Source organism: Triticum dicoccoides, chromosome 2B (genome assembly GCF_002162155.2).
Source record: "Triticum dicoccoides isolate Atlit2015 ecotype Zavitan chromosome 2B, WEW_v2.0, whole genome shotgun sequence".
Lineage (NCBI taxonomy): Eukaryota > Viridiplantae > Streptophyta > Magnoliopsida > Poales > Poaceae > Triticum > Triticum dicoccoides.
Window position 1 is genome coordinate 467,195,303 of NC_041383.1, and position 11,718 is coordinate 467,207,020.

The following is an 11,718-nucleotide window of genomic DNA, read 5'->3' on the forward strand; positions in this document are numbered from 1 at the left end:
TAAAGTGGCCTCTGACGCTGCGAGAGCAGGAGCAGTGAGTACGTACGTTTCGTCTCCGCGTGCCTTGATTGCGGGTGCAGTAGATGTTGGCTCGCTTAAATATGACCTGCATCGATGCATGCCCACAGCGATGCCATATTTTCCTGGATCTCGCCAATCAATGGGTGACGCCAAAGCAAACCCAACCAAATGGCCAATGCCAATACGTGCAATTGCTATGCTCCAGTCAAGTGGTAGGTACTACAGCCCAGATATGACTCATGTATGCGCGTATGTTGTGTTCATGCATGTTGGCCACTGTTTTGGTAGAGGCAGCGGACATGCGTCCGTACGGCCACTACTGCAGCTAGCTTACTAGAGGAGTTACTCCACTACAGCAAATGCATGGCCAGCTGGGCTGTTTGTATGTTGGCCACTGTGGTGAAGGAAGCAATCGTGAGAGGGAAGCAGCAGCGCAGTGGCTGCCACCCTACAAGTAGTGATTTGACATAACAAATATGGCAGCGTTGTGGGCATGCAGAGATGCAAGTCATATTTAAGCGAGCGCACACGCAACCAAGGCACGCGGAGACGGAGCGTACGTACTCACTGCTCCTGCTCTTGGAGCGTCAGAGGCCACTTTAAGTATCAAGGCAACAAACGCCATTGTCTCTGGCGTTTCCAGAGAAGGTAGAAACGCAACTTGTCTCGGCGTTTCCAGATTGCCATGTCAGCGAGCGACGCCAGCTCGGCCCGGGCAGCAACGCGAGCTAGCTCGGCGTTTACCCGTGGGGCAGCAACGCAAGCTAGCTCGACGTTTTTATATGAAGGAGAAACGCCACGGTCTCTGGCGTTTTCGAAAAGGTCAGATCATGAAATACTTTCATGTCAAGTTCAGTTTGTGACAAAGATTGTTGATAAGGTTAAAATAGTGATTTCGGCCGAAATCTCACCGTTTGCTCTTTTTTTTTTGAGGGGTGCTCACCGTTTGCTGATCGGGGTCGGATCGTGGATGAGCAAGGGGCCTTAGGCCTGCCTTGTGGCTGTCACGGAAAAGGCCCAACGCCGAGAGCTAACCTACAGAAATAGGCCCATAGAACAGATTGCTAAAAAAAGCTCAAAAAGAAAAAGATGGCTCGCTCGCGGAATGGTCAACCACGGAACTGCAACTTTGTCTAAAAAACCGAGCTGCAACTTCTGGATGTACAGATTCAACATGACACTCGGGAGGTGTTTGGATTAGAGACTGGTAACGTAAATGGTAAGGAAATTAGATCACGCTGGTAACAGGGATGTAATGAAAAAAACTCTGTTTTGTTTGGTTCATACTTGCCCCTCCCCTTCTAGCTTCCATATCAACACTACTAGTGTTGATCTTGATCCAGCCCAAGTCCGGCAGTCTCCAACCATGTCCCGGCAAAATTCGCGCGTGGTCGCGAGGTAGTTCAAGCACAGTTAGAGCTTCTTGGATTTTCTTCATGGACTGAATAGGATCAAGTTCCTTCTTGTCATGCGTGGCATTGTTTCTCGAGGTCCAGATCGCCCACATGACAGTAACCAATTTTGCTCTCTCTGACTCAGAGAACATAGGATCACAAATAACATCCCGAGACCATGTAAGTGGGTGCAACTCCGGTCGCTTGATGTCAAGCCAGTCCGGAGCCGCGTTCCAAAAACGCCTGGCGTGGGTGCAATCCAGTAACGCATGCTTCATGTCTTCCTCTGCATGAAGACACAGTTTGCAGGTGCCAATGGTTGTGATATAGCGGTGCATGAGAGTAGATTCGGCCGGAAGAATCCCATGCAACACCCGCCACCAGAACACTCTCACCCTTGGCAAAACCTTAAGCTTCCATAATCGGGACCATAGCTGTTTGTCCGTCGATGAAGTCTCGATGATCGTCCCTTCCTCTAGAGCCAGATGCTCATTACGAGCCATTAGAGCACGATACGCTGATTTTACAGTATAGCATCCCGACCGTTCGTGAGCCCATGCAAAAATATCATTGCCCCCACCTCGCATCAGGGGGGTGTTAAGAATTGCATCCGCGTCGGGGGTAATGAAGTTTTGACGGACCACATCCGCCTTCCACGACTAATTAACCGTATCAATAAGGTCTGAGACTGTTTGCAATTGTGTATTAGCACTTCTGACAATCGGGGTCATAGAAAGAGTACCGGGGATCCACTTATCATCCCAGATAGAGACAGACCTGCCATCTCCTATGCGTTTGATCAGACCCACTTGCAAAGAATCCCTCCCCACAATGATAGCACGCCACATCACCGAGGAAAAACGCGGGACTGTAGCTTGCATAAAATCACAAGTGGGAAAATATCTCCCCTTAAGAACTCTAGCACAAAGCGACGATGGGTTCGTCATCAGTCGCCAACCATGTTTGCCGAGAAGAACTGTGTTGAAAAGCTCAAGATCCCGGAATCCCATTCCGCCCTTCTCTTTTGGACTTGCCAAAGCCGTCCAAGCCTTCCAATGCATTGAATTGCGATCCAGGGAGCTGCTCCACCAATACTTGGCGAAGGAGAAGTGAGGCTCTTACACACCTTCTTTGTTAACTTGAAACAGCTCATGCTGAAAATAGGTATAGCTTGGGCTACAGTCTTTATACGCACTTCCCTTCCAGCACAAGAAATCATTCTTTCTGACCCGCCTTGGAGTTTGCTTCGAATCCTCTCTCCAATATGGTCAAAAGTACCGCTTGTGATCCTACCCGCAGCTGTAGGTAGACCAAGGTAACGCTCGCTGAAAGCTTCTACCGAAATGTTCAGAGTTTGCTTCAGCAGTAGCTTATCCGGGACAGAGGTGTTCAGACTGAAATAAATAGAGCTTTTCTCTTTGTTGATAGCCTGCCTTGAGCCCCTCTCATAAATTCTCAGTATTTCATTGAGCCTTTGGGCACTGTCCACCTTTGCCTGCATAAATATTAGACTGTCATCCGCGAATAGAAGATGATTGATCCACGGAGATCGGTAGCTGACTCGAATGCCTTTGTCTACTCTCAAACCACCAAAGCGGTTCAGAAGTGAAGTTAATCCTTCCGCACATAGCAGGAATAAGTGCGGAGACGCTGGGCACCCTTGTCGTAGCCCCCTAGAGGGAGTGAAAAAAGGAAGAAGTTCACCATTCACCCGTATTGAGAATCTGACTGAAGTGACGCACTTCATGACTAGGCGAACAAACTCCATACAGAAACCAAGCTTCAACATGATCGCTTGCAAGTAGTGCTATTCTACACGGTCGTATGCTTTCATCATGTCCAGCTTGATAGCACATACAACATTCCCCCCTTTCTTCCTTCTTCTCATCGCATGCACACTTTCATGTGCAATTAGCACATTGTCAGTAATCAGGCGACCAGGGACAAACGCACTTTGTTCAACACTGATAATATCATCCAAGAACTCTCGGAGACGGTTAGCAATGGCCTTGGAGGCGATCTTATACAAAACCGGATAGAGAGAGATAGGACGATATTGAGTGATACTTTGTGGGAATCATACCTTGGGGATCAATGTGATAGAAGTGTCGTTTATCCCCAGTGGTAATTCTCCCCCATTAAGAAAGTCAAGCACCGCTGGAACAATGTCGTCTTTGAGCCAATTCCAATGGCGCTGAAAAAACCCAGCCGTGAAACCATCCACCCCCAGGGCCTTCGAAGGAGCCATCTGGAAGAGTGCTCGGCGCACCTCCTCCTCTGTATAAGGCTTGCTAAGTGCTTCGTTCATAACAGGAGTCACCCGTGGCGGTACAACATCCAACAATTCATCCATCTGATGAAAACCTTGCGAAGTATACAACTGCTCATAAAACTGCTGCACCTCAGCACGGTCTTCCTCCAAATTAGTACACACCGATCCGTCACTGCGGACAAGATTTTCTATCTTATTCATGCGCTTGCGTTGGGCGGCCCGGGCCTGAAAATAACCCGTGTTTCGGTCCCCTTCCCGCAGCCATGGAACACATGATCGCTGACGGAGCCAGATTTCTTCTTGATGCAGAGCCAGCTTCAGTTTCTGAGCCACTGCTTTCTCTTCTTCCGTAGGTCCCCGTCGCAGAGGATTGGCACGCAGTCGGGAGAGCTGCTCACGCAACTTTCTGATCTTGTGCGACAAACAACCAAACTCCTTCGCTCCCCACGCCACTAGGTTGCCCTGTAACGCCGTAAGAGCTTGACACACTCCTCGTAGTCCTTCCCGGCCCGCACCCTTTTGCCATGAGTCAAGTACCAGCTTGTCGTAGTCTACGTGTGTTTGCCACATGTCCTCATATCTAAAAGGTTTTGGCCCTCTGGGTACTGCCGTTTCCAAGTGCTCGCGGAGATCCGCAAACACAAAACAATGATTTGACTCCGTTGTTACAATATGTCTGACCTTTATGTGTGAAAACATTTGTAAGAGAGCGGAGTTACCAAACGCCCGATCCAGCCGGGCTCTCACATTCGATCTGCCAAACTGCATATTATCCCATGTGTATTCAGTCCCCGACCAACCAGAGCAGTCGTCCGTCACTTCCCTAAAAGCCCTCATTTGCCACTCCGGTCTGGGATTTCTGGAAAAGTGCTCCGAGCCACTCAAGGTCTCATTGAAATCTCCAATGCACATCCACGCATCATGCTGAATTGCATGTAGTGTCCTCATAAACCTCCAGCTATGATGACGATTCTCAACTTTCGGGGCTCCATAGAACCCTGTCACCCGCCATTGCTTCGCGCCATCACATTTCTTCCGCACCAACATATCAATGTGGCCAGAACTATAGTTCTTCAACTCTGCATCCAGTTCCCCGGACCAGAACATACCAATTCCCCCACTGAGACCGGCGCTGCTAACAGCAAAACAGCCCGCGAACCCAAGCAGGAGTTTCAGACTTTCCACCCTTTTTGCCGAAATCTTCGTCTCCATAACTAAAGATGTCGTTGCAGCACTTGCATACTTTTCTAGCTGCTACAAAGGTAGTTATATAGAAGAGTGAGAATGCCTGATTAATGGTGCCAAGGCATTCACAATAAGAATATGATTCACTGGGTCCAAGATGAATTTCTTAAGCACACACGGAAATGAGAAATGATCAGAAGCAATCATGTACTTCTCACGTAAACCTCTCCGATACAATACTCCCTCCGATCCAAAATAAATGTTGTGGTTTAGTTCAATGAATCAGAGAGAGTGGTATTTTACAATAAAATCATTTCCACATACTCGAATGTTGTCTAAGAAGACTAAAATAATGCATTTTTATTGTTATTCTGCATACTACCAATTTTGTAAAAAACCATAAGAAGACATAATCATGAAATATGTTTGATGAAACTATAAAAGCATTAGCTTGGCCCAGCATTGATGATAATTTTACTAGTAGTCAATGCTAGAGAATTTTTACAACATATTGTTAGAATGTTATATAAGAATCAATAATTCAGAAGAGGAATATGACTTATTGGATTCTCCATCCCTCTGCATGTCGCTCCGGCGGCTGATGGCCGGGAGGGGAATCCCGGTGCCTTCGCTCCGGCGGCTGATGGCGGGGAGGGGAATCTCGGTGCCTTCGCTCCGACGGCTGGTAATTTAGGTTAGTTTTTTTTAGTCCTTGCGCGTGCGTTGCTCCGGCGGATGGTGGCATTTTTCTTCTTTGGGTTTGTTTTCCGGCCAGGTTTTGATCCTTCTCAAATTCGTCTAACTTATCGTAGCCAACGGTGTTTCGGTGTAGATTCATGTCGTCTCTTTGGGGCGGCGAGGTAAGAGTTTCTCGCCCCGCGTGTGCGACGACGAGATTTGATGTCAATTGCTCCAGATCTATTCAAGGGTTCAACGACGACGATTGCGGCTCCAGGGCACTTGTCCTTGGTGCACGTGCATAAAGACTTTCTAACTATCATTGACAAGATCAAGCCGGCTCTAGTAAAAGAGTGATGACGGTAGCGACTCGTTCTGACGGTAGTAGTGGTTGTCATGTGATCTAGAGATCTTGATGTAATTTTTATTATGTTTGAGGTGATTTGTACTTTCGACGAACTTTTATAATAGATGTGTGGATCTTTTTCTGGAAAAAAAAGCTGATGGAGCGATGGGAGACCACGCGCATAAATCATTCTATTCCTTTTATTCCCGAGGAAAAAACATGACAAAATGGGGCGTACGCGGTCCACCAGGATCAATCGATGCACGACATGGACACAGTCCATCGACTTGGTTGGTCACGGCCTGACGGTGAGTGAGATCTTGACGCCGCCCTTGTAGCAGTTATCCGAGACGCCGCTGATGAAGTTGATGAGGCCGCGAGAGAGCCTGATGCGGTCGTTGCCGGAGTCGTACACCGTGGCGTTGGCGGGGTGCCTGGTGCAGGTGCCGAACCCGAAGTCGTCCACCTGCATCACGTTCTGCGCCGCACGGTCGTACTTGAAAACTGCAGCCGGGACGAAGGAACCACGCGTACGTTTTCGATTGTACTATACGAGTCGACAGAGTGAAAAACATCCGGACCAACAGAAACTATACGAGTCGAAGGGCCTGGCCGTACGTACCCAGCACGTCGCCTTCCCTGAAGGGCTTGAAGGTAGGCAAGTTAGGCCAGCCCTCGACGCCGAAGGTCCAGCCCTTCTGGTCGCCGACGTACCACTCCCGTGGCTTCGCCGCCGCCTGCTCCACGCCACCCTGCAGCAGCATCAGGAAAACCAAGAGGAGGCCGTGCTCAGCCAGCTTTCTGCTGCTGCTTCCCCGTGCCATTTTCAGCTAGCTAGCGCCTCAAAGCTGTTCTGTTTGCGGAAGATGAGACTAGCGCTGGCTGGCTGGCTGGCTGGCTACTTATTGTTGTATTTGGTTTGCCTTAGAGATATCCTTGCAACACACTGTCATTAATGCATTTATTTATTCTGTTTTGCTATACAAAGCACATATAGATATGTCTTAATTATTGCACGTCTAAATTAAATGCCATTGATTTTACATGAAGACTTGTGCAAGCATTTTCTTTTGTCCTTTCACTTTTTCTTTCAAGTTTGATTGAGTCACTTGGATATGCAATAACTATAGCATATCTAGATGTGCGATTAATGCATTTATCATGCATACAATATACGAAACATATAAGGCTACTCATAGTGGGGAGTATCATATACTAGTATCATACATATGATACTAGTGCATAGTATCATACTCTCTCTCTACCTATGTTATTTATTGTCACATATGATCTTATTTATTGTCATGCAGGACACAAAGTAGCATAATATTTAATATAATACGGTATCTACCTATGTTATTCTAACCCTCTTTTTTTTAATTCTCTTCCACATCAACTTGTTTGCTATTCCCGAGTGCATGATACTGGCTAAGATACCACCGCTACCGAAAAAGGCTTTCGCCCCGCTTTATAAATAAAGCAAACCGCCACTATGGCCAGCCTAAGACTTGGAGTGACACTGGGCACTAGTAGAAAAAAGAGCATTTGTCCCGGTTCGTAAAGGCCTTTAGTCCCGGTTCATGAACCGGGACTAATGGGTCGTTACTAATACCTCCCCCTTTAGTCCCGGTTCAAACAAGAACCGGGACAAATGTGCCTCCACGTGGCCGGTGCGCCGAGCCCAGGCAGGGGGGCCTTTGGTCCAGGTTGGAGGCATCAACCGGGACCAAAAGGCCTCCACGCGTCAACATTCCAGTGGCTGGGGTTTTTGTTTTTTTTGAAGGGGGGGGGTTGGTTGGGGGTTTTGGGGGGTTAATTTAGGTGTTTCATATATTGTGTTAGCTAGCTAATTAATAGAGAGAAGTGTCCTCTCTTATGTCCGTGCTTGGTCGACGCTACGTACTATATACATAGAGAGGCCCTCGACACGCTAGCTAGTAAGAAAATGAAGGGAACCATTGAGTACAGAAGTTCGTCATGCATACCGAGAGAAATGATCGATCGACCTCTCCTTCTCCGAGAGATTGGTCGAACAACAAGTTTTCGTATCATGTATCCGACGCTACTGGCTACATACATGTACAATATGTAAGATCTCTTAATTACAATCCCCTAGCAATTGAAATCAACTTGCACATGGTATTCTCCGGCTTTGTTGATGACGTGGTCAAGAAAGAATCCCGCCAATTGATCTTGAATTGCTTTTATGCGATCTGGTTCTAAGAGTTCATTCCGCATCTGCCACGTCTAATTTGAAGAAGGAGGTTAATTAATACATACACATGAATGAAACTCAACAGAAATGATGGTGTAATAAAATGAAATTGTGAATATTATTGCTTACGCACTTCAAATTGTCTTTTAGAGTAGCCCCGCTTGTTTTTCAAAGTCACGTTGTGGATGAACTCGCACATGTAGTATCCACAGAAATCATTCCCTTGTTCCTGCCACAAGCACTTTACGAGAAATAGAGGTCAACAAACTGATAATGAAGCATTATAAATGGCATTGATGAAAGTATAGCTATAGAATTAACGAGAGATGCGCGCAACTAGCTAGCCAGTAGTACTTACTTTCGGGTATGTATATCGCAGCTCCTTCAGCAGTCCCGGAGCTTCTGCGGTAAACTGTTTTCAAACCCTGCAAGACAAAGAAAATAATTATTATTACTTGAGATATCAGCAAACGAACAAAAAGTTGCCGATATGGTGCGACAATGATCGATTGAACTTACTTGTTGAGCAATTCAGTGATTTCCGCAAAGGTTTCGGGATCTTTTCGTCTCGAGTCTAAGACGGTTACTAGTCCCCTCTCAAGCTTAATCTCCAGAAGAACATAGTGGTACCTGCGCACACATGCATAACTCATCAATTACATTACTATAACCTCGCTCGAGTAATAAGGGAAACCGAATATGCACACGACAGTAACACTCACTCGCCGTTGTAAGGAAAGAGTATGGTAACTTTGTTTTGATTTTTGATCAACGATTGTAGCAAGTTGTCCTCAGCCCCTTTGACGTGCTTTTTAACCAGAAATTCATCCATGATATTTGTGTTAATGAACCCAATATCATAAATTTCTTGTTTTTTGCACTCGACGATCTTCAATCTGCATAATATATTGAGGATAATTAATTATAAATACATGCAATGAAAGAGCCGAGCTATATATAAAGACTTAATGACAGAAATAGTACTTACAAGCAATAGCAAAAGACCGTTAATTTATCGAGGGCCTTTTGATTGAAGAACGCGAAGAACTCCTCAAATGGAACACACAATAGATCACCTGCAACGAGGTCGTGCTCCTCTTTAATGTTCAGATACAAATTATTCGTCCCCCGAGACTCTCTGCAGATTTTCATGTACCAATTATGGAATCTTCGCATCATCGTTGTTAGAGATTTTTCATCTTTGATGAGAGGCTTCCCGTACTCGTATTTGTGTTCGTCCACCTCCATGAAATCAGGAAGTTGATCGTCAGGCAGGTAATCTTGTAGATTGCCATGACCGGCCACCATCCCCGGAGCATTAGCGACGATGTTGCCGCTAGACACATTGAGCGGGGGCCACGATTGGTTTGCTTGTTCGCCGAGCTGGTCAATTTTTTTTCGCAGCTGCTCATTCTCTTGACCTTTGATGTCTGACAGTACTTCCCGACCGCTCCGCTTGGAGATATGTCTGTTCAGTAATGCGCTCATAGTTGGTTCTCGGCGAGACTTTGCCGGTTTCCTCAGGGCATCGAGAGTGCGCTTTGCTTTCACCAGATCTACCTTCTCCTCCGGAGGTGGATGTCTCTTTGCTTTCACCCCTTCAAAGAACTCCTTCACGTGGGTCTGCACGATCGTCGCGTTTTCCTCCTCGGTCCTCTCGTACGGTAACTTCTCTAGAGGCTTGAGAGGTGGACCGTATCTGTATTGCCTCCCGCCTCTGGTTGTGCTGCTAGACGCCGGACCAGACGGAGCGGCTGTGGCATCTGTCTTCTTTCATGCTTGCTTACGAGGCGGAGGAGAAGGACTACGACGCGCCGGAGCAGCCGGGGCGGCGGCGGGTCTCTTCCGCCCTTGCTGGCGAGGCGGAGAAGGAGGAGGCTGCTGGCTGCTCGGGCGCGCCGGCACAGGCGGAGAAGGAGGCAGAGTGACGCCACGCGCCGGAGAAGGAGGCCCAATGCCCTGATCGTCACTCGCCAGAGGAGGAGGCGGTGGAGGAGGCAGAGTGCACTGACTCGCCGGAGGAGGAGGAGGAGGCGGTGGAGGAGGCGGAGTGCCCTGACTCGCCGGAGGAGGAGGAGGAGGCGGAGGCGTCCAGTTCGGAAGGTTGATGAGCTCCTTCCGCCATAGGCATGGAGTCTTCAGAGCAGAACCCAGCCTAGTCTCCCCTTCACCGGTAGGGTGGTCAAGCAGGAGGTCCTCAAATCCCTCCATTATTTCATCCACCATCACCCTAGCATATCCTTCTGGAATCGGCCGGCAATGATAAGTTGCACCGGGTCCAGTAGGATAAACAGAGCCAACAGCCGCCTTGACCTTCAAATTCATCCATCGCGTCATAATGTGGCAATTTTGAGACTCCGCGATAGCATCCACGGGATAGCTGGCAGGAGCCGTCAAGACATGCTCCGGCTGAAGCAGCTCGGTGGAAGCCACGCTACTTCTCCGCTGAGATGGCGGGGTAGCTTCGGGGGAAGCTTCGGCAGGTCGTTTTCTGTGATCTGCTGCTTCTCGTTCCTCTAGCCCCATTACCCTTTCGTGCAGCGCCTGCAGTTGGCCCTGCTCCAGTTTCTTCCTCCTCTCATGGGTTTTGTAACCCCCTACGTACGAAAAACCAACCTTCCATGGAATGGAGCCTGGCGTGCCTCGTGTCCGTCCAGGGTGCTCAGGATTCCCGAGGGCCATTGTGAGCTCGTCCTTCTCCCTGTTTGGAACGAACGTCCCCCGCTGCGCTGCATTGATATAGTGTCGAAGGTTCTTGACTGGTATTTGCAGTTGCTCGTCCGTCCAATGGAACTTCCCTGATACATGATCCAAGGTTCCGCTAGCCCCGAAGAACCAAGTCCGGCAACGGTCTTGCCAGTACATTGTCTCTGGTTCGATCCCTTTTTCAAGTAGATCATTCTCAGCCTTGGACCACTTAGGCCGGGCTTGGAGGTAGCCACATGACCCCGTGCGATGGTGAAGCTTCTTCCTCGCAGCATTTTGCTTGTTTGTCGCTGACATCTTCTTACTCTTTTCCGATGTCTTGTGGGCCACAAATGCGGGCCAGTGATCTTTGATCTTCTCATATTTGCCGATGAATTCTGGTGTCTTTTTTTTTTGTCGACAAACTTGTTCAGCTCTTTCCTCCACCTCCTGAATAGAGTTGCCATCTTCTTAAGAGCACAAGACTTGATTAATTGCTCTTTAACTGGCTTCTCCGGATCCTCCTCTGGCGGTAGGGTGAAATTTGCCTTCAGCTGAGTCCAAAGATCTTCTTTCTGCATATCATTGACATAAGACACTTCAGGGTCTTCCTCCTTAGGCTTATACCATTGCTGGATACTGATCGGGATCTTGTCCCTAACAAGAACCCTGCACTGAGCAGAAAATGCGTTCTTTGTCCGGATGGGTTCAATCGGTTCGCCCTCGGGCGCGATTTCTCTGATCTCAAACCTTTCATCCGAGCTCAACTTTTTCTTCGGGCCTCGTCTCCTTAACGAAGTTGTGCTCGATCCGGAGGGATAGAAATCAAAAGGAAGAAAGACGAGAGTAATTAATATGTGTACATATACCAAAAGAATGGATGCATCAATTAACTAGTCAGCATGGGCTTAACTAATATATA

The 11,718-nt window shown here is 47.9% G+C and overlaps 1 protein-coding gene across 1 annotated transcript; it reads right to left on the minus strand.

Annotated features, from left to right (window-relative positions):
- Positions 1-6,144: 6,144 nt before the first annotated feature.
- LOC119367845 (chemocyanin-like) lies at positions 6,145-6,720 on the minus strand. Its single transcript, XM_037633238.1, has 2 exons — positions 6,519-6,720; positions 6,145-6,400 (listed from the first exon to the last, which is right to left on the minus strand). Exons 1-2 carry the CDS (start codon positions 6,718-6,720, stop codon positions 6,192-6,194), a joined length of 411 nt encoding a protein of 136 aa, XP_037489135.1. The 3' UTR covers positions 6,145-6,191.
- Between the last annotated feature and the right edge of the window lie 4,998 nt (positions 6,721-11,718).